At 43.1% G+C, this 27,152-nt stretch overlaps 2 protein-coding genes across 3 annotated transcripts; one reads left to right on the forward strand and one right to left on the reverse strand.

The window, feature by feature from the left end:
• The first annotated feature begins 1,964 nt into the window (after nucleotides 1-1,964).
• LOC110974340 (5-hydroxytryptamine receptor 1A-beta-like) lies at nucleotides 1,965-3,347 on the forward strand. Its single transcript, XM_022225915.2, has one exon. The coding sequence runs from the start codon at nucleotides 2,064-2,066 to the stop codon at nucleotides 3,300-3,302; it is 1,239 nt and encodes a 412-aa protein (XP_022081607.2). The 5' UTR covers nucleotides 1,965-2,063; the 3' UTR covers nucleotides 3,303-3,347.
• A 1,208-nt stretch (nucleotides 3,348-4,555) lies between these two features.
• On the reverse strand, nucleotides 4,556-26,619 carry LOC110974339 (ATP-binding cassette sub-family C member 9-like). 2 transcript variants are annotated; one of them, XM_022225914.2, is made up of 31 exons: nucleotides 25,859-26,619; nucleotides 25,439-25,675; nucleotides 24,781-24,963; nucleotides 24,255-24,410; nucleotides 21,708-21,860; nucleotides 21,215-21,349; nucleotides 20,119-20,281; nucleotides 19,469-19,509; nucleotides 18,839-19,087; nucleotides 18,178-18,354; nucleotides 17,753-17,831; nucleotides 17,511-17,613; nucleotides 17,113-17,211; nucleotides 16,832-16,997; nucleotides 15,915-16,052; nucleotides 15,222-15,441; nucleotides 14,262-14,467; nucleotides 13,796-13,959; nucleotides 13,088-13,157; nucleotides 12,675-12,832; nucleotides 12,491-12,583; nucleotides 12,022-12,124; nucleotides 11,156-11,269; nucleotides 10,327-10,438; nucleotides 9,692-9,819; nucleotides 9,245-9,323; nucleotides 8,769-8,877; nucleotides 7,439-7,542; nucleotides 6,554-6,687; nucleotides 6,133-6,195; nucleotides 4,556-5,714 (listed from the first exon to the last, which is right to left on the reverse strand). In XM_022225914.2, the coding sequence occupies exons 1-31, from the start codon at nucleotides 26,465-26,467 to the stop codon at nucleotides 5,574-5,576; spliced, it is 4,686 nt and encodes a 1,561-aa protein (XP_022081606.2). In that variant the 5' UTR covers nucleotides 26,468-26,619; the 3' UTR covers nucleotides 4,556-5,573. The 2 variants fall into 2 exon arrangements, with proteins under 2 accessions (XP_022081606.2, XP_086992273.1); XM_087136147.1 differs by lacking the exons at nucleotides 24,255-24,410; nucleotides 24,781-24,963; nucleotides 25,439-25,675; nucleotides 25,859-26,619 and adding an exon at nucleotides 23,152-23,319.
• Nucleotides 26,620-27,152: the final 533 nt, after the last annotated feature.

The raw sequence follows: 27,152 nt of genomic DNA on the forward strand, positions 1-27,152 counted from the left end.
TAAACACTGAAAGCAATAAAAATGACACTCGTCCAAGGCCATCTAACCAAGTCGACCGAAACGACACATGACTCTCTACTTGACAAAAAATCTACAATGAAAATCATTAAATTGGCCCCAGATCCTTATTCTTTAAATTTGATCGAAATCCTCGAAGGAACCTTTCCATACTGCTTTCAGCTTGATCTACGTTTGATGCCGCTTTGGGCAGTTAGTTCTATCGTTGTAAAAGAAGCAAAGTGTACGATATATCAAATCAGTGCTGTAAAAAAGCACTGCGCAGACGATAATTGTCTGGGACAGCCCCTCTCATCCTTTGGCTATTTCACCGACCGTACTACCGCCCATGTACTTTCCATTATGAAGGGAAGGCTTAAAATATATACATATACAAAACTGGCTGCGGTGACTCCAGTCGACAATTGAGCAGACTGATAGTTCAATTTCCAAATGACTTTTACAAATTCGCAATGTAATTTTACAGAGTGTTCTGCCATTTGCAGGTAGGCTCATTAGTTTTTCTTTAAACTACAAACCGGTCAAACAAAAAACAAAATGTTGAGGAATCTCAATTGGATATAATAAGCTCTGTAGTATATAACGTGCAAAGGTTCCTTGGAAATCTCTGTTGCTCAGAAAGGCACGTTCCGACATGCAGCATCGAATAGGCAAGTGAATGTAATACAAGGTATATTGGTAATTCCGGAAATTGGGGGTCCAGAAGTGTGACATTTTTGTGTTCGCGTTACATCTGACCTTTGTTATTTGACATGGAAATATCACCGGAATTGATTTCAAACTATTAGGCCCATTTGTTTGGCAGATAAATTGCATTAATTCATCACCCTTGGAAATTAGAAAATGTGTTCAGATGTGACAGGGATCCCTAATTTCTGGAATGACCCATTGGATGCAGATGAAGAAAAAGATATACAGAAGTGGCTGTAAGGATTGGTCAAATTCAAGCAGTAGCGAAGTAAAGCGTGATTTACTGTAAACGTTCAACAGATGGAAGATAATGAATTGATTTATGAAGAGTACAACCACAGGTGATAGAGATTCCTCGATCCTGTTTGGTCACGCATAAACGGTGTCGAGTGTAGCACTAAGGGCGAGGTTTGAAAGTAAATTGAAATACGTATCCAAAAGCTGAAGTCACTTTACCAAATGTGTAAGTGGTATTTTCATTTAGGTATATGCACTCATATCAATATTATTATTGGGGTGTTAACTTTGGCAAGAAAACATGTGTAAACAAGAAAATGAACTAGCACCGCTTGTGTGTGTAGCTCCGGGTTACAGGTATAGCTTACGTGATCGTGTCGTCTGAGCGATAGAGATAATCGACTGCTTCAGGCCTATCTTTGCTCACAGCATTGCAACTTTTAAAATTATTGCTGAAAATTGTGTTGCTTGTTCTCTTAAATTGCAATGGTTTCTCTTCTCTTGAATCGTGACACTAAGATTAAGTGCCTTAGATTCCCCAAAATGCCTGTTATTATCAACGGGGGGGGGGGACTATCAAATCGGCCTTCCTGAAGTACAGCCTTAATAAATTGAATATTAACGGGTGTCCTTGGATCAATGTGCAGCTACATCCACACGCAGCACGGAGCGTGACCGTAATTCGACGTGCTCCGGCTGCTTCCTCATTGCCTATAATCACCATCCGAACGAGATACGCCACAGATTCATCATGAACAACGCCATTGGTTATGTCACATAAAAATGCCTTGTCGGACTGTTTCGGTGTCTGACTACATGTATATATTCACGCCTGGATCACGGGCAGCGCCAGGGTGGTCACAGTGGCCTACAGTACACCGCAGGAGTTGTGAGGCCTATACCTGGAACTCCTCATGCAGTGAGGAAGTCACTGTTGGGCCACGTGCTTGCATGCTCACTGTTTCGTGGCATATCAGTGGCAGTTTCTGTCGATCAAGTGCAGTTCTGCGTATCCGAGCATGGATCAGTGACCGGTCTGCACTTTCATTCCAGCCAGCTGTTACTGAACCCTCGGCAGCCGGCCCTCTGGCTTGGCAAGTGAAACTTCCGGGTGAAAAATGGCGGGCGTGGATATCCAGGCAGACAATGACAGCGGCTACATCTCAGCCACGATTTTCTCGCCCGGCGTAGACAAACCAGAGGGTATTACAGTTTTCCTGGGTGTGCTTTTGTTCGTGCTGTCCGCTGTCACCATTATAGGCAACGTAGCCACTATTTTGGCCTTCAGGCAGAGCCGTGAGCTGCGTCGCAGGACGAGTAACCTCCTCATCTTCAGCCTGTCCTGTAGCGACCTCTTGATAGGCGCCACGGGCCTACCGTTCGCTGCCACTACTTGTAGCCTGGGCGATTGGCCGCTGGGCAAGCCGGTCTGCATTATCGGGGCTTTCTTCTCCGTGGTGGGCGTGTGTGGCGGCATGTACACCGTGACCGCCATCAACATCGACCGCTGGTTGCTGGTGTCCCGGGAGTACACCACATACCTTCGGATCCAGTCGCCACGAAACATCAAGCTGCAGATCGCCGCCGCCTGGACCCTGGCGTTCCTGATCAGCTCCTGCGAGAGCCTCATCTGGGTGTCCGGCGGGGCGCGGAAGGTCGAGGCCAGTATCGACTTTACCATGGAGTGCCGCTCCCCGGTCAGAACCGACCTCCGGTTCGCCTTCGTCATCGGTGTCCTGCTTTTCCTGATACCCTTCGCCATCATGCTCCTCTGCAGTCTCCGGTTCGTGGTACTGCTGCGCCGGCGTCTTCGCAAGCCCAGCCCTAAAATTTCATCCAGTAGCATCGCGTCTTCTCCATCGACCGATGAGAAAGGGGACGGGTCCCGGAAGGAGACACCACCTGCCAGTCCAGTGGAGAGCCAACCACAGCCAACAGGCAGCGACGTCACCTCAACAGTTGCCACAGCGTCCGATTCGAGCTATTCCCGCCCAAATACGTCCCTCCCGTCGGCGGGGAAGAGGTCCTCCGTCCACGTTCGCGAGCACCCTCGCACCAAGACCCACGCAAGAAAGATGAAGAACAGATACATGAAGCCGGCGATTCGGCTGGCCATACTCATGAGTGTCTTCATGCTGTGTTCTCTTCCTTATCCGTTCTTTGTTATTATAGCGGACACCACGTGCGAAGACTGTGACTCATTGCGGGTTGCGAGGAACCACTTGTCCAACTTACTCTTGGCCAACTCGGCCCTCAATCCATTCCTGTACGCAATCATGCACAGAAAAATCAGGCAATTCCATGCGCAGATATTTAATGCCATGTTTTGTCGACAGAAACGGAATGTCAGCATATAGGGTACTTTGGTCGATGTTTTTAAATTAGACGTAGAATATAAAATTATATAAGTAGGTAAGGAAACAAATAAGATGTAGCGACAGTTTTCATACGGTGTTACTTTCAATAAGTGAACTTCCAGAGCACATGTTGCAACGATTTCTCGAATGGTGTTACTTTCATTGTTTTTCAGCCAGATTATCTGTTCTGATTTTGCACACAAAACAGTGCCGTATTATCGGAAGTGAAGTGGCAGCCACCAGCGTCTTGGTGCTTTTATACAAATCCTTAAAAAGTGAACATGCATTCAAACCTCAAATTAGTGTACACCATTTGTCGCTGAATTCAAGGCCTGAATTTTTAGAGAGAAGGTATCCACCCTGTTGTCTAAGAACATTTCTCTCCCTAATTTCAACCTCGAACTCAGCTTGAAACTTTGCACTCGGAGGAAGTACACCCCCCACTTTTCGATAATCCAGGTCCCTCCCCGTAAATGACTACTGATGATCTGCTGCAAGTGCCTAAAAATAGCTCTACTTGCGTGTGTAAGGATACTTGTACTGTCTTCTTGCTCGGATGCACTTGCATGAACATTAATTAGTGTCGTGATGAATGTTCATGTCACACCTGTTTGATGGTTGTCACACACTAATTTCCTGACCAGTGTAAAGCGTGCAGTGAGCTGCACTTTCAAGGTCAACTCAGCGCTTTTGTAGAAACACAGAACATGAAATACCACATTTATCTGTTATCACATTGAACAAGCAACGAGGATTTTTGGAAGTTCCCCTGGCCTTTATTCTCAATTAACAGATTTTCTTCACTACACTATAAAACAGCGTTTTAGTTTAAACACTATTTGTACCCAATTTTTTTAACACGTTTAATCTCCGACATGAATGATTATTGAAATGCGTTAAGGAATGTGTTTGAATGTTAAACACTTTTTCCATCGCACACGCTCAGCTTTGTGTTATCCGCCTGGCATTTAAACACACTCCTAAACACATTTCAGTGTAAATGTGTGTGTCTAAACGTGTAGTTGGTGAAACGTTTTAAAAAGTGAGTAAAAGTGTTTAGATAATTATAAATGTATTTAAATCCTAAGCGCCCCTTTTAACAGAGTAAGCTCAAGAAAGCGCGTATTTTTGTCGATAACAGTTTGATCAGCATTGAAATGTATTTGACACAATTTATGTGTTACGTCACTAAATTCAATTAATTACCCGTAGACCTTTTTGATATATAAAACAACAACAAATTTCATCTGAAATCAATTTAAAACTACACGTATGGAAACTTTAATACCACACATAATTCGCACAGAATGTGTAAGCGTGAGTGGCAGTGAATGGCAATGTAAACATTGCTCTGCAAAATTTAGAAGGTACGAAGTAATTACAATACAGGAAATTGTAATGGAGAATGGTCATTGTGATCAGATATGTCAAAACAGATACACATATTTACCGCGTGTGCCCTGCAAACAAAAGGCACTCTTCAGACACTCCTCTGTAGCAGTACAAATCACATACAATAAATAAGTCTTCAGGCAAAAAGAGTCTACCTTACAGTCAACGGAGAAAATATTGTAACCACGTATACAGGTACAACGTGCGTGCCTTGTTGAAGTAATCACGAAACCGGAAATTGCAACGAAGACTGCTACTTTTGATCAGGTGTCAGCAACAAAACACAATTACTGCTTGTACAAACGGAATGCACTCGTTACAGTGGTGGGATAGAAATAATTTGTTCCTAAAATCAATCTATGAGAGAGAGCGCCTCTGAATGTGATACAGCCATCACTTCTTATTCATACATGTACGAGTATTCAGACAAAAGCATCTTCCTTGGAATCAACGGAGTATGGAGTTTAAAATCTTAGGATTAGCTCATTAGCATGATAATAGTATCCACAGTTGGAGGTTTTTTTCCTTGTCTACCTCATATTAATAACCTAGAAATTATCCGAAATAAATTCTTGGCTTTGACTGTGTCGCATGCACTGTACATTTATTTTGTCTTTAAAAAAGAGTGTACCGTCTTCGAATTAATACGAATGTTTCTTTACCTGAAAGTTATAAGTTAATGCTCTGGGGTTTTAGAAAGTCCATGTTATGTATAGCTACAGGCCATCTTTAATTAATGACCCTACCCTCTGTTCTCTTGAGACTAATAAGTAGTCGTCGATTTTTGTTTCCGCCATTATACATGTACACATGCCAAAGATCTTGCGCTGGAGAATCAGCGCAGTTTTCACTCTACGCACATTCATAAACTTTGGAAGATCAAGAGCCGTTTTTGTCCTTTACAAAAGAGGCGAGGAGACCACCCTTCTCCAAAAGGGAGCTAGGCGTGCCGTATTCAGCCGTCCTTCCGTGGTCCAGAACAAGGATGCTGTCCGAGTTTATAATGCTGCTGATGCGATGCTGCAACGATATCAGTACAAATGGTTCTGAAGTGGGAGGCAACATTGGCAAAGAAGCCCCACCTTAAGGCTGTGTCCCATTGACTTAGCTGCGGCTTGAAATCACACCACTTAGTAGGAAGAGGCTACGGCCGCAACCATTCACCTCGCGTGCAATTTCAAGCCGCAGCCGGGTAATTTTGGTCGCGCGGCTTCATGCTAGTCTAGAGTTCACCTGTGACAGGACAATCTTAAATAAACGGAAAATGCACCTCAAAAACCCGGTCAATTGACCTTGCATTTCCGGCACGCTACCAAGCCAAGTACAGTTGGTAGGAAACGGAAATGTCACGGGATGACGGGTCAATGGAGGTTGTATAGAACACTGTCATAACAAGGTCCTAGGAACTTCACAAATAAGTAGGCCTACATGTACTTACTGCAATTGTCAATACCGTCCTGTCTGCGAAGGAACTGAGCACAACCTGCTGCAGTAACTTATCCTGCAAAGAAATGTAATTCCAAACGCGTGCTATCGGTTTGAGCTTGATAACTGCTTGATAGCTCCCCTTTTAGTTGATGGATCAAGATGCATAAAAAAAACAGAGGTGACTTGCATCGAGACTACGGTGGAGGACGGACCCTTCACTTCCCTCTGCTCTCCTATCCTCAATCACATGCAATGAGAGCGAGGGTCCGTTTCAATATCAATTCAGCGGTTTTCATTTAATATAAACTAGGCCGTTAAAATATCACAATAATAAAATATTTCATATTTTCAAATCATTTGTTAAGTACATCCCCAAATCCAGCCGTCGTGCTTTCTTCAAGACAGTAGGTGACCTGTCGTTTTCGACCTACCGTCTCCATGTCGACGGAGGCAGTAGCCTCGTCCATGATGAGGATACGAGACTTGCGCAGGAAGGCGCGAGCCAGACAGAACAGCTGCCGCTGACCCACGCTGAAATTCTCACCCCCCTCGGTCACCACCGAATCTACGTGCAACACAAAATACTTGGGGAGAAAATTTGACAATTACAGTGGCACAATAAATGATAATCTTTATTGAATAATTTACTTAATATATTCTGTCACACGCTTTAAATGACAAATATTTATAAATAATTAAACACTGACAATATCGTGAGATGTTGAGGTATATAGAGAGTTATTATTCAGAGTGTAAATTAAAAAGAACAGGACAACAAGATTTAACTTATTATAGACTGAGTGTACAAATTTGTACAAAGTGCAGTCACTTTTAAGTTAGGAAAATCCCAAATACATTGAGAAACAAGAAATCTCCGAGCTTGGTCCATGTTTTACAAGCCCCGTTGCATATAGGCCAACCAAATTAGGAACGCAGTCGTAAGGATAGATATTGCAAAAGACGCAGCTCCAATGAGGTCCTGCCGAGGGCACATGGACCTCGAAACACACAGAAAAACCTTCTAGTGTCACAGCAGAGAATAAACAAGTCGACTCGCAAAGGTTCATGTGGCTCCGGCTGGGAATCCGACCCTGGCCTTATGATGTGTGGCAAGTGCAGCGGCGTAGTTGGGGGTAGGGAGAGCTGGGGAGGCGTACTTGGCCTCTGCTATATGGACACTGTCCCGTTTATTCCGTTGGGTGAGACAACGATCGTCGGTGTTCGCAGTTTTTTGTAGGAGGATTGACAAAATGGGTCTTAAAGGGCCGATAAAACTTTACAAAAGAGTCCCTCTGGGTTAATCTGATTGGACTTACCGAGCCCTTCTCCCAGCTGACATACCATACCCCTCAGTTGGGAGACTTCCAAAGCGTCCCACAATTCTGCCTCGCTATGGCGACCATGCGGGTCCAAATTTGTTCTGCAAGATGCAATGAAGAGACTTAAATTGGGACAAGGGCGGCTCCGAGTACGGGCAAAGATGGCCATTTCCTCCTAAAGGGTATTTTTTTAATATAATTACGAAAATAATGAAAAACGATTGCCCCTTTCCTTTCAATACTTGTAAAACGTCTTCAATTTAGCATCACCCCTTGCAAAGACCAAAGGTTACATGATAGATATTTCCATCCCCACCAAATGTTGCCTCTGGATCTGCCCTACATTTTGGATGGATTTACTTTTGCGATTCGAGCCAGACTTTGAAGTCATCCAAATCTGTCATTCTGTGGCTTTTGCTATGAAAATTTCTCATAGTACGAGTCTGTAATTCTTGCTGTTTGCATAGGATGACTTATGGGTGCATGGATATATTTTGTTATTACACGCAACTAGAGAAGCCGTCAGTCAGCGACTCCATGCAATACCCACATACGCATACGTTGTATAGCCACCTGTTGCCGAATATCATTTACATCTGAGTCTTACTGCCGTTCCAGAGCCGCGCAGAGCCGACTAATTTTACCAACATTTGAGTATTAAAAGAGAGCGATTACACCTCTGGCTCAACAAGGCTCCAGTGCGCCAGTGCAATTCAATTCATTGGAAGGACTTAATTAAAAAAGCCACGCGCAGTCCTGGAGATAAAATACGCATTCAACTCGCTTCCTGCTGGGCCATTCCTTGCAACAGTTTTGTGAACGACTGGACCTCAAATAAACATGGAAGTCAACAAGCAGAATAAAGTCATATCGACAAATTAGCAAAAAATGTATCAATGGGGGGGGGGGGAGACGAGGCTAAGCTTAGCGCTTTAAAGTGACTTGGCCCACTTACTAATAGTGTCAATTTCTCACTGTGTATCAAAGTCAGTGAAAATCGTACGTGCCTCACATTATCGTATTACGGGGCCTACAATTACCTTCGTTTGCCATGGCACGGGTAACAAAAGGGCTGTCAGTGGTGTTTGAAATTTAAAGCTCCATATAAATCTGTATTGAGTTCGGGTCTGAAAATAAGGCGTCCAAGAGTTCTTTCCAACGACTGCAACAGTCGATCTGACGAGAGTCACTCCTTATAATTGTTTCATACGTCTAACATTTCACGCACTGAAAAACGCGGGGATTTGGCTTGGCGTTCGGTGCGACTACGGTACGCCAATGCGATCAGAGAATAATTATTGGCAGCAATCTTGTGAGATGAGCTTACCTGATGGATCCCGTGAAAAGGACAGGATCCTGAGGGATGATGGACACCTTACTGCGCAGAGTCTTCAGGGGTACAGACTTGATATCAACTCCGTCGATTAATATGCTACCTGCAATTTCAGGGTTTCAATTTTTAAATACGACGAATAGGTTCCCGCGTTACTAAAACCGTTTCTAGGAATCTAACCCCACAAATCCTATGTTTTTGAAAAGCCAACAACCACAAACTTGCTAAAAAATTGTATCCCACCAATCAGCAATGTAAGCACTTTAGATCAAAACAATAAGCCAGTGTGATATTTAAAAACTCAGGGTCATTCGGGAACAAAGTATGCACACAAATCCGCAAAGGTCCCCCCCATTGGGCAGACCTTGCACATGCGTCCCCATGACCTCGGACGCCCTTCATATTGGGTACCGCTCTTGGAATACCTAACGGGCTCATTTCCCCAAGGGGCTCATTTGCTCAGTTTTTACCGTCAAAGATGTCAACAGCCCTGAGTAAAGCCAAGGAGAGAGATGATTTTCCTGCTCCGGTTCGTCCACATATCCCAACCTGCTCGAGAAATCAATAATCTTTCCTTTCATGTCTATCCTTCCATTCATTCATTTATTCATTCGTTCGTTCATTTGTGTTTACATTTACAATAAGAGCCCAAATGGGAAGGACAGTACATCTAGTAATGAACGACTTATCAGTCATTTACTAATTCATGAATCAGAGACCACACTAGGTGCTACGGATCTAGTTACACAATAGCTTAAACATGTCACATCTTCTGCAAAACTATCGCCAAGATGCTGTTGAATGAAACTGCTCCCCCAAAAAGTATTTTCACATCCCATTAATGTATAACCACCAATCCTCTAAGCTTCCTCAAAACAAAGCTATGCGCACGAGAAAACGATATTTTTGAATGATACCTTTTCCCCTGCTTTAAATTCCACCGTGACATCGTGCAGCACCGGGTCCGAGTCTTCGGCATATCGCACCGACACGTGCTGCAGTTCGATCCTGCCTTTTTGCGGCCAGTCTGGGGAGGGCTCAGAACCTGAATGAAGTCAACATTGCTCAGGGAATTCTCTAAAAGTTCAGAAGAACTACTCTAAACATTGTGAACGTCCTGTAACTAATATCACTTTTACCGTGCTGATCTGAAATTAAAGGAAAACCATAACAAAATCAATCTACTGTAAGCAACTTTATTCAAGAAAATGTCCAGATTCCTACGAACCCAATACGTCTCTTTTGTTTATAAAAATGGCCTATCATTTTGTATGGACTACCAAAGTTTGCAGAAAGTTTATCATTGGCTGGTAATGGCATTCGTCCTATTTAAAATGAAGGGGAATCATGCACGCAATCTTATTTTCATAGCTGCATGGAATTCCTAACATCATGTGGGTTGTTTTGTTCTAACTGCGAGCCACGGTTTCCAAGGCACCGGTTGGCAGAGACTGCAACAGTAAAATGGGTCTTACATCTTAAATGCCACAGATCCTGGTGTACAGACCAGTGTGTCACGCATGGATTTACTTTCATATTTTCATGGATATACCTTCATATTTTTCGTTCTCGACACACGTGAAGTGCTTCACGCGTTCAACCCCGTTCATCTGCATTTCCGTGTCCGCAACACCCCGCACCAAATAGTTCAAGTAGCTGGAAACCTTGAACGAAAGTAGGAAACAGATCTGACCATCAGCCACTTGCCAATACATCCGTTGGACAATAATGTCAAAACTGATGTTTGGCAGGGATTGTTTTCAGTGGGGCTGTTTTTTCCTGACTCTATTTTTATAAAGGTCTATCGAAAAGAGGCAGTCTTTTATACTCTGGACAGAGGGCAGGCCCCGAGTGAATTTATGGCATAACAAATCACGACTGAGCGCAACTTAACATAATTTTGAAGGAGATCTGTCCAACATTTAACTTACGATGGCTTAAAGCTTACGACAGACTAAATGGAGTCGCGTACCAAAGGACTAACTTGCAGGGCACGGTGAGGGACTTCTCATGGGGGACGCTCCAAAGAAAGCAAGCAGTCAGTCGGAATGTGGGTCAGTCAGTCAGTCAATGTGCTTTCAATCAATAGGAACTGATTTTTATCTTTTCCAAATTCTGGGGAGGGGCTACATCCAGCTAGGCGGTCCAGGCATGTGCCCGAGGAAAAAAATATATTAGAAGTTCTGTTGTCTTCTCCTGCATTATATTAGGAAATTTGAGAATAAATCCTTGAATCTCATTTTGTCTCGTCAAATTTTGTTGTATTCTTGTCACACAAATCGGTGGCTGTACTAGGGGGAGGTCCGATCCCACCTCCGTTAGATTCAGTACTGTGCAGTATGCTCCCTTGCCGCCCCTTATGAACAACACATCTAGGCTACCTGAAGCGAGTAGGTCACAGCCAGTCCTACGAGGCTGGGATCCAGGTCCATAGTTAATGCACCAATCAGTGACAAGAGTCCAGCTAGCAGGACCATGAATGTACCAATAGCATCCTGCCGGGTACACAATAAAAAACATGAGGTGAAATAAAGGATCAATTTGTAATTAGTCGTGGGCTCGACAGAAGGGTGCTCAGATCTTCAAACCTAACTCATATTAACAACGAATGGCATATCACGAGAGGGCTCCTTCTCTGTGCAGATCGAGTAGTTTGCCTCGCCCCAGTCGAAATAGTCGCCGAGTTCCTTAAACCAGATCTCTTTCCACCCGACGTATTAAAATTCATTTTCATTCAGCAAATATAATTATTTCAGTGGAGAAAATGACTGACCTATAAATAAGTCGGTCTCTTAATTAGTTGCACGTGGGTGATAAAAAGCGTTTTGCTTGGCTGGAGGGGAAGTCCCAACTCCCATCCAAAACACGAGAGGAATATATCCCCAACCCCAGGATTTAAGTCCATGCATGTAGCGTTTCACAAATCGTCACGGTTTATTTATGGGGGGGGTCTAACCATTCTTACTCGCAGAAGGGGCGCTGAATTGTGAAGGACGCAGCTACAACATGGTCGAGCCGAATGGCATGATGGGTACTTCAGGCAGCCGCCAGACGATCTGGACTTGACCATGGAGCACAGCGTGAGATAACAAGTGTTGCTTTTTAGCAGAGGGAGGATAACCGGAGAACCCGGTTTACTAATCGTTTGTCGAATCAGAGTTTGTGAAGCTGAATTGTTGTGAATCTGTGCCAGATTAACTATAACATTAATTAAAGCTAAGAAAAGGAGTTGAATCAGAAAACGCACCAGTCGCAGCGCCAGCCAACGATTGGCCACCTGAAGGTAGAGGAATGCTGTCAGATTGGTGTCGATTCGCTCGAGAAGATTGCCATAGAAACGCCTGCCAGCTCTACAAATGAAAAATGACACATCTGTCAGTTGGAAGCTTTCATGAAAATTCGAAGGTAGAGTTTTAGGGTGAACAAATGAAACTTCTGTGGTGTTGGGGAATGACTTATTTCTTTGATAGAGGTCATCTGCTACACTGCAAATGCTGCAAAAATGCACGTTAAAATTGACACCACGTTGCAAATACTCCGCGAATATTGAAGGCACCAAAATGAAGGTTACACTACAGTACCGTTGTTCGATACAACTGCCATTTTTCTTTTTCAAATAAACATTTCTCTTCCGCAGAATCATTCAGCCAAATGGTCTAGAAAACAAAAAGGATTCTTGGTATTTGGAGAAACAAAATTTGGTGGGCACCACAAACCTGTACGCACGGATCGTTGTCAGTCCGCTCAGAGTCTCCGAGAACAATGCAAACATGGGGGATCTGCTGATGCTGTCAAGCCTTTGAAGCTCTCTACCAACAGAAACATTAAAAATATTTCGTATTACAGTATGCTACTACGTTTCAACAATTATAGCTCTCGATGATTTTGTTAAGAACCTACCGGGACGACGCCAGAAAGTACCACTGGAGGATGAGATAGACCACGGTCACAGGGAGGAAGAAGACAAGGAAGAGCGGCATGACAATGGTGTTAACTATCACAGCGGACAAGACACGGAGAGAACTGCCCAGGAGGGTTATCATCGTCTGGGTCAGTCTCTGTCAGGAAACATGTTTATATAGAGAGAAAAATCACAACTAACTCCAGGAAAATCGTTTTCCATGTCTCAAAAGATAAAGGCTTAGGGTTGATGTAGCAGTGCACGTGTGAGATCAACAAATCTATTGATTTGTTTTGCTCTAAATACCAAATGCGTCCTGTCATGTGTGGTAAAAATTGCTGACATGAATGCTGCGTGTTTATTGTAAATTTCATTTTAAAAGTTCCGAATTTTAAGAATGGTTGTTACTCACCGAATCTATGAGCTTTGTGTCACTGGAGAATCGGTTCAGTATGCGTCCAACAGGCGTTGTGTCGAAAAATCTGTTGGTTTGTACACACAATTTCAAAAACGATTACACTAAAAATGTCGGCTACAGGTAAAATCTTTCGAAACAGACGTCAAACAGAAGTGACCGAAACGAGGGTAGGTGGGGACATAGATATCGATTAGATTTTCAGGAAACCAAGTACAATGTACAAAGTATATCAGTAATTGTTTTCGACAAGCTCGTTTTCTTCCTGTTAGGTCAGCTGCAGTAAACAGATTAGATTCTGCCTCTGTCGATTCGAATCGACAAATGGGGGGGGGACGGGTTCATGATGAAATCTTAAAGACCAACGACTGTAGAGAAGAGATGTACATCTGTATCACGAATACCATTCCCTATAAAGTGTAATAGGCATCAGTGCTTCCCAGTCTCGCTTTTCAAATTTCCATGGCCGGGCATGTCATCCCCCAAAAGTTCCCCACCCCCAATCATCGAATTCCCGGCACAAATCTGCGTCACTGTCTGTGGAAGTAATATCCCTACTTCCCCGGGATCTACGTCATTTTTAAAAACTCTATTGGTATCCGTTTTTATTCCAATTTATGTATAGTTCGAACCTTAACTGATGAGGTGTCCGACACCAGATATATCAGGATACTATGGAGTCACTTTTGATAACTGGACTTATACCTTATGGGTACCCGGATCAAGTTTCGCAGCATCTTCTGGTGTAGCCTCCTAGCTGCTATCAGCAAACCTACCACCAGTAATGTACTGGTGGTGGACTTGACTAGCAGGTATCCGACAGACAGACCCAAGTAACCAATGAAATACTGATCACTGATGGAAACACTCTGCGAAGAACCGGGGACACGTGGTTAGACAGTTAGTTGGTGGTGGCATCATAATTCTAGTCCTTAAATTGAAAAACCGAATAGACAGAGCCAGCCAACGAAAATTTATAAATCTTAACTAAACAGATAACATAGAGCTCTGTGCTTATTTCAACGTGCAGCAGGATTGTGCACATTCGGATTAAAATCGGTCAATGCGTATACACTATAGATCAAGCAGAGATAAAACATCGCCTACTGGCCCTTGCTGTCTTGAGTTTGCTGTTTGCTACAAACTCTAGATATAAGAAAGAAAAACCTACTTCATTTCCTAGACCAGCCTCCGACCAAGCAGATAACCAGAAATTGGTGGTTATTGACAAGGCGGTGTTGGCAACGGCTGTGACGGCGATTAGCAGGACCAGCCAGCTGCCAACGTTGCGGGCGTAGTACAAGTAAACACCACAAGAGATTGAGCCTCTTTCCATCTCTTCCTTCTTGATCAGAGAACCAGACGCAGTTTCAGCAGCTATGGAGGGAATACCAGGATACGCAAAATCTCACTTTTCAGATTCTAACATATACCAGCAAAACTATTGGTGGTATAAATGGAATTGAATTATGAACCTAATGGAATCATTTCTACCTAATAATTCCAATGTATTTGCATGGTTTATCAAATGCTTGTTTGAAGTTGTTTCCAACAATAATGCTTCTCACAGTTTTCTCCTTCTCACTTAGAATATCATTAAAAGATGTGCTATCAAAAACCACCTCATCTCACTTATATGATTTTGTTTTGAAAGTTGCTATTGGATGAAGAGTATTTTAAAACATAAAATATTTTCCCGGTTGCAGAATGTTCTATGTGTGACACAATCAGGTGAACCTTTCAGTTTCGACACGCTTAAATAGAAGCGCGCAGTATAAAGTGAAAGTACCGACCGGTACTTATGTTCTCAACAAAGTTCCAGTCGACCTGAAAATCTTCAACTAAACTAGTACATGTACTGGCACAAAAGCCTGGTTTAAGTTACTTTCATTTGGTTAGCGCTGCTTTTCAATTGCCACGACTACAAGATTAAATTCAGAGTAGTCACGTACAAGACCCGTCTCAGGAAACGGGTTGAATTCTTTCGACTTGCCGTGGAAGTCGGGTTTTGACATTGCAATTGCATTGGGGGAAGGGAGTCTTGTGACGTTCACGAAACACTTTTGGTCAGCTAAAAAGAGGAAATCTTTATTCAATCAATTGTGGAGAAAGATTTTCTTCTCAAACTTACCATCAGATATCTGGTTCACAAGGAAAGCACTCCTCACTCGCTGCTGGAGCTGGCGTCGCTCCTCTGTGATGGACCCCGAATCCAGACTAGACGTCTCTGTCTCAGACTCGCTGGCTACCCGGACCGCCTTGTGGTACTCACTGTACATAACCGGATCCGAGGCGATGATGTCATCCAAATCTCCCCTGGCTGTTATTCTACCGTCTTTCATCACAATGATCTTGTCACATAAAGTAAACAAAATGGGTGATCGTTTTTAGTTGGTTTTAAATGAGCATCTTCAACTGTGGAAATGTGGGATATGTCTAAGCAATTTATGACAGTTTGAATAATGGCAGCTTTAGCGTAAAGACCTGACACATTGTATTTGTATGTGAAAACTGACAAGTACTCTGAAGCTTGTAAAATCGTATTGGTTCATCTGCGGTTTCCGCACGATTAGCCTGGGTCTTTCTACTCGCGCACGCGTAATGCAGTGTGTATTCGTGTGCGTGACAAACGTCACCAGCAAACGAGCAATTGCCGTTCTCAGACATTGTCTCAATAAGATGCATGTATTATTGGGGCTTTGTTCCAACCATACAGTGGTTGCTGTTTTTGTTTCATCGATACGGCTTTACCCTCTATGCAAAGGTGCGCTCGATTGCCTTCTTTAGCTGGTCCTAGTTGTAAATAAAACCCGTTGACGTTTACCAGGTCTGCCCTATTCAAGTACTGCAGTTGGTGCGTCACTAGGATTACGGTGTGTCGACGTTTGACGAGCAGTTTCATGATTCCTTCTTCGAAGAGATGACGGCCAACATGGACGTCTAAGGCAGACAATGGGTCATCCTGTAAGAATAGAAATTTGAACACTGAAACATTGTCAGCACCAACCTATTTCCCGCCATGTTTTTTATTACAGAAAATACAGTGGTTGTATGGGGCGGGTACTGACTGTAAGTGGAGAGATCGGTTTGATAGGCTAGGGTTCAGTGGTCATTCATTTGCACTGATAAGGAAAGGGGTGATATTAAGCTGATATTAACTTTTAACATTCTTAGGCAAATTCATCTCTAAACGTGAAAAGGTTGTACCCAGTTGCCCGTGTACGCGGATGACGAATAATCGAGGATCGATACACGCCAACCAACAAAGTGCAAAGTGTTTGCCAGCGGTGTTGGCTTGAAGGGAAGCCCAGGCTAGTTAATAAAGCGCCCCTTCGTGTTCAACCACGGGGCTGATAAAGTGCCAAAAATGCCTTAAAAGTCATGACAGAGACGGCCTGCAACCTGTCAGTTGTGAATCGGCCAAAGGGCCTTTAAAGATTAACGAAGGGTTACAGAAACGTTGACGAAGAGAAATACGCCATACAGTATTCGAAATTTAAACGCAAGAAAGGAACCTGTAATTTAGGCGCGACTAAGGCACGTAAACCATAGCTCCAACAGTCTTCCATCATGACGTCATAACTAACGACTGACCAGAGTGCTGTCTCAGCTTAACACCTTCCAATTGTTTTATCGCCGTAAAGCGCGATGCACCCACGTGAAACAGCCCCATGGTATTAGCTTTCTATATTCGTAGTTAATTCCGTTACCGCTCAGTTTTCTCACTTCCCATTAACTCACTAGAATAATGACATCTCTATTTGAGTACATAGCCCTAGCCACGCTGACTCGTTGTTTCTGTCCTCCGCTCAGGTTGATTCCCTTCTCTCCAATCTCTGTCTGATCTCTAGCAGGTAGGATATCGATGTCCGGCTTCAAGGCGCAGGAGTCTAGGACAAGGTCGTACCTAAAACAAACGGTTCGTGAGTGTGAGAGGCCAGTCAAGACATGGTACAATTGCAGATCATTGAACCATTAGAGTTATAATATTGATTGGTAAAGTACAAGAAATCATGAATAACCTTTTCTCGTCCAGTGGTTTCGAGAAGAGAATGTTTTCCTTGAGGGTGACGTTCAGCAGCCAAGGTTTCTGAGCTGCAAGAGCAATTTCAGCGTTTTCTCTGAAACGCAGGACAAAGTATTATGATCCATTGTAAGTCTTTATTTGTATGAAATCATTTACATCATCCTAGCACGATGGAGTGGGCATTTTAACTTCTACAAATGGTCTACGAGAAGTACGTACAATGGAAATGTTTTTTTGCACGAATGTTTTTAAATGATCTAATTTCGAAGTCTCGTTTCAACTCTAAGAAAGGATTTGCAAAGTCACTCACACCTTATTGTATGCACACAATGTCAAGATCTATGGCATCGAACCAAGTCTGTCTTTATAAAGAGTTGTGTTTTTTTAAATTACCTGATTTGTACTTTCCCGTAGAGAGTCGACATTTCCCCTAAGATGGCTGATATGAGTGACGACTTACCACTACCAACTTGCCCGATGATTATGGTCAGTTTACCTGTTTATGTGTGCCAAAGTATAGAATATTAGGCTAGTGATCTCCCCCCCGACTTCTTTCTGGTTAACAAAATGAAAGAAACTCACAACCAACTTGGATAAAGTCCTGAAATCACAGAATGAAAGCGTTAGGAACTTGCCCTCGGGAATCTCCAGGTTGATGTCAGAGAGAACCGGCAGACAAGAGTCCAGATCCCACAGAAAACTGGCGTCGGCTACCTGCAGTGAAAGAAGACATCTTAGACACACAGAAGACATGGCAGACATCACAGTAAATTTATCTAATCTTCGATTCCCATTATTATGGGTTCAATTAAAATAGTGTGTCGCTTGTACTCTTATTCAAAAGAATAACACTCATGATATTTTGTCTATCTGTGTTACTGAGGATGTAGGTTTAATTCGATATGCTTTTCTCCATGCCTTTATGACACAAAACGTTCCTTTCTTATTTAAACCGCAATGAAGTCTGTGGTCATTTTATGGGAAGTGTAGTTAACTTCTAACTTTGTGGCTGGTTGTTGAACATCCTTGCATGGGGAAATTATTCATATGATAACATTACCTTAACTGCAACTCCCGGGGGAAGGTCTCTTGGTTCATCTTGACGAAGAGAACGCCCAGGGCTCCCGATACCGTACTTGGCTTGACTGGAATCGCTGGAACCGCTCGAGAGAAGACTTGTTGTTTCTGTGCTGTTGTCATACGTTCCCTCGACTGAAGTCCATGACTCCCTTCCCAACTGCGGCAGACCAAAGACTTAAATTGAATGAACATATGACCAAGCAAACGAGGAGATTGTCTTGGTATTGTAGTGATCATGACAAGGATATATCTGACTGAATCACCGCCATGGAGATTGAACGTTTACTTATTTACAAACCATGGCTAGAAAACCTCACTAAAGTACCAATAATAAAGTTAAAAATCAACCGGAAATTTAATTATATTTTTATGAATGTCTCTCGTGGACTATTGTCAGGCAGCGTACCTTATGCAACCAACATCCATGCGTGCCCTCTTTGCATGAACAAGGGCTAAAAATTAAAATATAACCTCGCAAATTTTGTCCAATAAATTTGTCTCAAGGTTTGAAAATAAAGCATATTTATAAAGCAAAAATATTGCAAGAAAATCGAAAGCTGATAAAAATGGTTCAGAGCTTAAATACAAGAGAACATCTCACACTCATGTTTTCAGTAAATAGCATCGGTCATGTCAGTCACCTTGGTCTCTGCACACGCTGGTTCGTCGTCTCTGGCCTCCTCGATGTCAGGCCGGCAGCTCCCTTCAACCTCAGGGGCAAGAAGGAAGTTCAGCACCCGCCTGCTGCTGACGACCCCGTTGACGAGGAGGAGCAAGGCGGTGGGCACCATGGTCAAGGGAGTCCCCAGCATGTTGAAGAGGGACAGCGAGGAGAAGGTCACGTCCGGGGTCAGCGTCTTGCCTGTCAGGGCAGAGTAGGTCCCGAACCCCTGGATGGTCGGGTGGGAGTGGGCGGGGACGTGAAGTTCGAGAAGAAGGTGCAGTAGACATAAAACCTTAATCTGACGAGTTCACTAGTTAAATTTCATCCAGGGCAATTTCAATATCATCATTTAGGACATCTATAAATCCTAAGTTAGCAAGGCCCATTGTAAATGTTGTCAGAGTTGCATGCACGTGAGGAGTGGGAAAAAACAAGGGAAGAGTACAAGCAAAGAGGCAAGAGACACCACAACCGGCTCCTCTTTCCAACATTTGTCTCAGTAAATGCTTCATATACCTATAGATAAAAGGTGCTGAGAAATGGGTATTCTATTAGCCACTTAGAAAAGTGTTTTATTTGGTGTGAAGAATAAAGGAAGTGTAATTACCACAAGTGTGACCAGAACAGGCGCAGTAGAAGTCAACAGAACTGCAAGAAAACAAAATGCAGAAAGATGTGTTATTACATACAAGATTATGTTGTATATGTTGTTCCAGAATGCATGGTTATCAACAAGACGAAAATATTTTGTGACAAACTTCTTCAATTCTCAAACCTAACATTTGGAGTTAATATAAAGAGGTATCTTTAGATTACAGTCAGGATGTGCAAGCCATCAAAGGTCAAGGACACCACTCTATATCAAGGAAGAGCTTTTGGTATACCGGTGGGGGCAATGTGCCGCCTATTATTAAGTGACCCTTGGGGCGACCTTTCTCAGCGGTATCCAAAACAATGTTTCTGCCAGTACTGGGATCCTCCCTGGCTTACAGAACTTTTGGTTTTACAAACACTGCTTGCCATTTTGTGTAGTCGGTCAAAGTTTACAGAAATTTCATCCTTCGCTGGTGGCAGCTTCTACCTCGAAATGTTTAATTAGGCCATGGCCGTAAAAGGTGTAGAATACAGTAGATTTTTTTTCATAAGGTTTGTTAAGTACAGGTATTGAATTTGCTTATGTACTGACGACACTCTGGTCGGCAAATCAAAAACTGTGACCATAGCCAAAGAAAGGTGATCACTAGCACGGATTCCTACTTGTGCTGATGGTGGCCCCTGTAATCTTCATAAGGCAGGCAAGCTCCCTAGCGCGTACTGCCTCCACCCCTTGGCAGTACCACTCCTCCCAGGCGTATAGCTTGAGGAGCCGGATACCCTGTAGGAGCTCGTTCACTTGCTTCAACCGCTCGTCAGAACAAAGCTGGAGGGCAAAAAGAAAATCGGCATGTTTGTTCATGGGCAGATCGAGAACCCTTTTAATCCGTCCGATCTCTGAAACGATCTATGCCGAATTTTATGGAGCACTTAAAGGATCCAGGAAATGAATTTTTCTTGGAATCACTTTTTGTGTATCTCTATACTCTTCTTCCATGTATGAAGACTGTTTGACTTTTTTTTAAGTTACGTGAACTGAACAGTGCTCTTTTTAAAACATCACAAATTGACCAGGCATTTCTGGACAAGTGAGGGCGCTTTGAATTGATGTAAATCCAGGAAGACGTGGTTCAGGTTGCATATTTTCATGTTCAAATTGTGAACCCCAAATTTGCTACCTGGGAACATTTCTGTGGAAAGAATTTTTGCTGGATTATTGCCCTTTGCTTACACAGCAATAAATTGCCAGAGAAAATGAAATCTGCCATAGCAGAACTATGATGTCATCCAAGGCACTGAATCTCAATGTTGCACTGATTTGTGCACATAAATGTTCTAGATCTTTTTAACCACCACTATGGCAGATTTATGTGCTGAGCAAAACTTGCCAGATCACCAGTTACCGGTTGGTTACAAATGCACTGACCTTTCGGCTGGTAACCCGTTTTGGTAAGCAGGTATTTTCTACCCTCACCAACTTTCCAAGCTTAGCAGCTCTATGATCTTTAGAATTTGTAAAAGTTTGGGTGGTTTATCACCATTATATCCCTTATACAATGTCCATTGTTGCACGCACTTTATTGTGCCAAGATATGAAAGTCACCGAGCGGGTATTTTATTCAGTTCTTAACTCATACTACACAGTGCTATCACATTGTGTCAATTTCAGGTTACTAAGATATTGTGGCACAATTGGGGCATATGGCCGTTGCTTCTAGACGTGTCAAGACCTTCGATCTCAGAAATAAACCTCGCTTACCAAGAGATCTTCCTGTCGCTTAGTGATGACGGACATCATCTTGAATTGGACAGGCGTGATAATGAAGAACACACAGGCTCCGATTAAGGCCGGAAATCCCATTTGAAAGTACAGCAGCAGAAGGTTTACAGCAAGCTGCAAGAAAAAAAATGAGATGGTTTTGTAAATCAGCAATTTCCAAGCTGTTAACGTTTTGCATGCGTTTCATACAATTATAGAATCTATAACAAAATGATCAATCCTGACTTTTTTACTCTAGATAAATGCAAGGAAATCTTGATAGGGAGACTTTGATAGGCTTGACATACGACTTTAATTTGGGAAATAAGACATCACTAGAGCTTTTTAAATACATGTATATATATTTTTAAATGTGACCATTAATCACGAGGCCTACTGCCGACCAAAATCCATTTGAGTAATGGGAAATCAGTGGGGATTTATTTTCTAATTCCCCCATTAGACCAAAAAGTAGTTGAAAGAATGCCCTTACCTGTACAGGCACGGACCACAGGTAGTTGACCGACTGGAACATCTGCTGAATAACCATGGGATCCACGGACATGTGATTGGTTATCTGGCCCATATTCATCTTACCGGCCGTGGCAAAGGTTGATAGACGTAGGGATTTCTCGTATACCATTGCCTATTATATGCAAAATAAGTACACGTGTCAGTGCCACACTCCACCGTGAACGCTGAAAGCAGTCGTTTCTACAAGTCTGTCTTCTTGTTACCAGGGACAACGAGCAGGTGCTGCCGTAAGCCTTCCCTTGCGTGCCTGCCCCACTGAATAGCGTGTTCAGCTCTCGTCATTGGCTACCTGTCCAACCAAGGGTGCACTCGTGTCTAAAGGCCAAAAATTTGTCCTCCGAGCTCTTTCATAAAAGTTACACACTCCAGATTTTCTATACTAGAGAGTTCTGAGAGCCATGGAATTGGATAATTTAATAAATCTGGCACTGAACCTTGGGTCTGGACTGAGGGCTTCCAATTCTGAGCAATTTGAATGTAATTGGTGATCTCTTTCATAAAAGCCCTTTCAATTTCCCGGTTATATAGGGACATATACTTCGTTTAGAGGTGGTCAAATTTGGGTGAAAATTTCTCAAAACGTCATTGTTAATCCTACCAAAAACTAAAAGGAAAGTGTAAGAAGACATATTGATCGTCATGATTCTGTGCAGCCTGAACACCTATGAGATTTGTAAGTATTAGGATTTATCACTAGCGTCTGTGGGAATTTATTTGCTGGGTGCACCCTCCACTGTACTTACTCGTACTCTCCGCGTACCAGCCAAATAAGCCATTTGCGGGTTAAATTTGAATAAAATCTGGTGCACTGAATTATCTGAATGCATATAAACATAACGATTTGAATTCCCGAGACTAAAGCACCCGATCCGACTACCCACAACTACTTATAAGTAGGGATTGCACACTAAATATGCCCTGCTGTGAGCAGGTTAGTTTCATAGGATCGCAGCAGGACTACGTTCGCCACACTTGTAAGCGTGGCATGAAAAGCGCCCCCACTTGAAACACAAAAGAGAGCTACTGCTGCCGTGCACAAGCTAAAACTGGTCTAGCATACAAGTGTGGCGAACGTAGTCCATGCAACGACCCAACAATACCGACCTACTCATGGCATGGCGTACTTGTTGTGCGACTCTATTTATAAAGGGATCCTAATACGACGCTTTTAGCGTCGATCTGCGCACTTCTGCGTTTGAAAATGAGGCTGTAAATGTCAGCTTCAATTCTTAATACGATCAGACGATTGAAAGTAAGGAGTCAAGAGACAAAATACATATAGGTATGTTAAATTCAGACTTTTCAGGCTGAAAATTTTTTTGGAAGAGTCTTTCAGGATGCCTCGACACGTGAAATTAAAAGAAAAATTAACGGCAATTTACCGCGAACTAATGTACATGTACCTGCGATGGTCGTGTATCTGCATGTGCAGTGAGCGTGGTTTAAACTGAAGTGGCGTCACACTTACGAACCGGACACTGCATGTACAGTGTCGACTCCGCGGGTGCACGCGACCAAGTTCATAAATATGAGAGCCTCGGTTTCGATGCAGATATGCGCAGACAGCGCTAATGTGAATATCCCTATATAAGTAGCGATGGGTAGTCGGATCGGGCGCACCAAGACACCGTTGTTACACCTCGTGATTCGGGGCAAGCTTTCGCATAAGCGACGACCATCTCTGGAATGGACTGGATCCTTTGTGCCCTTCTTATCCATTGAGAACAGTGTATTGTTGCAAGGCGTATCTTATGTAATTAAACAAAAGTTTTCCTGAATCACGAGGTATAGCTACAGTGGTTTTAGTAAGGAGAATTCAAGTTGTTATGTTCACGTGAATTTAAAGAACTCAGTGTACCAGATTTGGGTCAAAGTTAACTCTCAAAGGCTTATTAACGTGGCCATGCGGTCGTATGATCGACCAGGCACGTGGTTGGTGAGCTGCACGTGCCAGAGCTATGCATTAAAACGGGCACGAAAGGGTGTGCGCCATCAGATCTCACTAGCTACCACCGTCAACAAAGAAGGCCTGTACGGAAAAATGACACCCTTGGGCCAAGCTCATAAGCGAGAATTTCCGACGTCGACATCACCTTTTATGAGAACGTACTTCCCCTTTAATATTTGAAACAAACTTTAACCTTCTAGCTTTAGCCGGATCATCAACACCTTTCAAAAATGACCCTTTCGTAGCAAGAAAGAAATTACACACAAATAGTGCCATCCAGCATTCGAACTACAGACATTCAGTATTCAAACCAATGTTTTCCACACGAGCTGGACAGACCTACCACTTTTCACCTTCTATTTGGCCAAGATACCAAGGTCCAAGCTGTGACGTTCTGCTGCCTACATTTATTGTAACACTGGCAGGCTTTGAACAGTGGCGTTTGGTTGTAAAAGCCTCGTACATTAAAATCGCGGTAGGTGTGCGCCCTCACCCCAACAGGCTCATCTGCTTTACCAAGAAAAAATGGCTACCGCATGACTGAAGTGTTAGTACTACCTGAAGTGCAGAGCGCATGTTCATCGCCTCTATCACGATGATGTACACGTAGGTTTGGATGCAGAAGAACTTCAGCGTGGAGACGAGGAACATGACGGCCACTAGCACGAATCCGTTTGCGAAAAACTCTCCTACAGTGACAAAGTGTGCGGGGGACTGGCAGCATAAGGGGAAAGAAAAAAAAAACAGTGTTAAATTCACTATGCAGAGGAGGCAAAAAAACAAATCACTATACAGAGGAGGTAAACAATCAATTTCGTTAGTCCTACCTGAATTTGGAGATCTTTCTGATTAAAAGTGGTCCAGTATAGTTTTTTTATTTAAAAGGGCTTTAAATTTGTACAGATAAACAGATCTCTGGGGAATGAATTGTTTTGTTTCTTACAATGAAGAGAAAATATTCGTTACGTTACTGAGGGATTTTAACAACCATCCACTGGAACACCCTTGTGCAAGTTTCAAACCAACAGACACTTCGCTGAAATTATTAAAACTGTTCTTGAATTCGTTAAAACTTTTTCCTTACCGTTTGTTCAGCAGAGGCATACTTTATGGACGTTACATACACTGTCAGCGCACCGACGGCCAGAGGGTTGATGAAACCAAACACATCCCCGATCAGTTTTAGAACAGCGGCTGCAAACAGTCGTCGCCCATACACCTTCAGGTAAATTTTCGTCATAGATGGAGGAGCCCCCCTTGCTTTTGTCTATGTAGAGAAAAAAATATAGTAGCGGTGGATCCATCTAAGGAATTTCATGGCAAAGCTGGTTTCCTCCCAACGACCTATTTTGAGGTTGGTGCAGATACATATTTAGGTTTCTCTTCCGGCCTCATACTGAGTGCCTTTGCAACATGACTGGTACATTCCACGAAACGTAAAAGGATAAAGCAGAGATTCAGAGTCAGCACTTAAATATTCGCGGCGCTGCCGCTCTTATTCTAACAGGGATGGAAATTAGCCCATGCTCATAATGCTTTAAAATGAAAGCTGTGACAGAGTGAATCCCATGTGTGTAACTTGCATCTTGATTTCCGTTAAAACAATGACGCAATTACCCACTCATATTTACATATAGATCTTGAGTAAGTTCAGTGTATCGGAGTACATGTTGCTCCGTACATTTTATGTCACAACGATGAGGGCGCCCGACAAAAACACACCTCATGCTGAGAAAACTCACCTCCTCCTCTTTAAAGGCTTTTCTGAATCGATCGTGATTGAAGCTAGCCCTGTACCTCTCAGGAATATTCCCAAGGTCACTAAGCAAGAGCTGCTTCCTACAACCCAGCACGAATAGGCGGTTGACCCAGGCGTAGGTTAGCGCGGAGAACAGGCTAACGTTGTCGTGCATGAAAGCCATGTCTGGATCTCTCAGATCTCGGGGAAACTCTTGCCCTTTGTAGGAACAATTGCAAAGCTGCGAAGAAAATCATTGATCGAAACCCTGGAAGAATTATTTGTAAAATGTTCACAAACTTGAGATGAAATCACACGTCTCCTCGTTGTGTATTAACGCAAACACCATTTTTAAGAGAAAACAATATTTTGTGGTTAATAAAAAACTATGTAGGTCTGCCTAACTTTGTTTACATTTGCGTACCTTTGTTCTTATGACGTTTAGCTCTAGCAACAGCAAGATGACGTATAGGACAATCTTGATGACAGTTAAGTCGAACAGAAGAATGCTTAAATCGACAAGATCGTTGTGATTTAAGCTTAGCAATCGAAGACCTTCACAGCAAGCTGAGAACATCCAGTAACAAAGTAGTAGTATGGACATGGCTGGTACTTGCCACAACTCCATGTGATGACAGTAAACCAGCGACATCACGACTGCAGCGAAGGCCACAATGCTGTGAATGTATAGATGAGGTTGAGTGGGCTGGTTCCAAGCCTGGTACGTCTCATCAGTCATGATACCTTCACCAATGGAGGCAAGAATCACAACGAGTAGCAGGACTGATATCAGCCACCTCAGGCTGTGCCCTGGATAGGTCAGGAGATACTTGGTGTGGACCCGGCGGTAGCTGGTGCAGCATCCCAAGACGAGAAGAAAGACTGAAGATAGGAGGAGGAATGCACCGTGAGGAATGATTAGAAGACCGTCGACCAAGCAAGTGTTGTTCCCCATGTCGAGTGTTGCATACACTCCCATATCAAACTGTGGGGTTTGGTTTTTCCCACAAAACCACTCATAAATTAGGTCCATTTTTATTCTAATCTGAAGCAACCGTCGTCGGGGATCGAATTCAAGAGCTCCGAAGTTCCACCTAACTTAAAGTGGTGTATCGACTTCCACGTCACCACAGTACAGTTTTCCGATTATAGACTTGTTCTACATGGCAGCATATACCAATTAATGTGTGCACGTAGACAGGGTTGTTTTGTACCATTGTAACCAAGATTTGATGGGAATCAGACTATCAGCGGACTTTGAAAGAAGCATGCCGCGACCTCTACGAGCGATCACGGACTTTTAGATCCTAGGTCGACCATGTTCCATGTGGTCTTGGGCTTCTGCACACAATTACCGTTTGTTATTCGAGACAGATTTCAACTGGAAAGACAGCTTTTAATCTGCGTTTGAACATATTCCAACATTTAGTTAGATTAAGTCTCGTATAAAATCCAGGGTGGACGACCCAAATCCTTCAATTGGCAAGCAATGAATTTAAAAAAAAGGGGGGGGGGAGTTGCAGGCGCCACATTTCACTACGATAATGATCATCTATGCATATTTGCTTGCACCTTCGCGTGCCTTACTCTTCCGTCTAAACAGTATGATATTGGATATTTTTAGTATTTTGTTCTTTTAGTTTCCGGTGATATTTCATACCTTATGACCTTTGGATGCAGTGATAAATGAAGCTGCTTTATAACTAAGTTGGCTTTAA

This window comes from Acanthaster planci, linkage group LG04 (genome assembly GCF_054643075.1).
Source record: "Acanthaster planci isolate LZ-2023a linkage group LG04, COTS_SCS, whole genome shotgun sequence".
Lineage (NCBI taxonomy): Eukaryota > Metazoa > Echinodermata > Asteroidea > Valvatida > Acanthasteridae > Acanthaster > Acanthaster planci.

Coding starts and splice junctions, on each gene's coding strand:
- LOC110974339 (XM_022225914.2), bottom strand. CDS start 26,467: ATGGACCTAATTTATGAGTGGTTTTGTGGGAAAAACCAAACCCCACAG. Junction 12,833..13,087: donor ACACAAAGCTCATAGATTCG/GTGAGTAACAAC, acceptor GTTTCCTGACAG/AGACTGACCCAGACGATGAT. Junction 6,196..6,553: donor CCTCCGTCGACATGGAGACG/GTAGGTCGAAAA, acceptor ATTTCTTTGCAG/GATAAGTTACTGCAGCAGGT.
- LOC110974340 (XM_022225915.2), top strand. CDS start 2,064: ATGGCGGGCGTGGATATCCAGGCAGACAATGACAGCGGCTACATCTCA.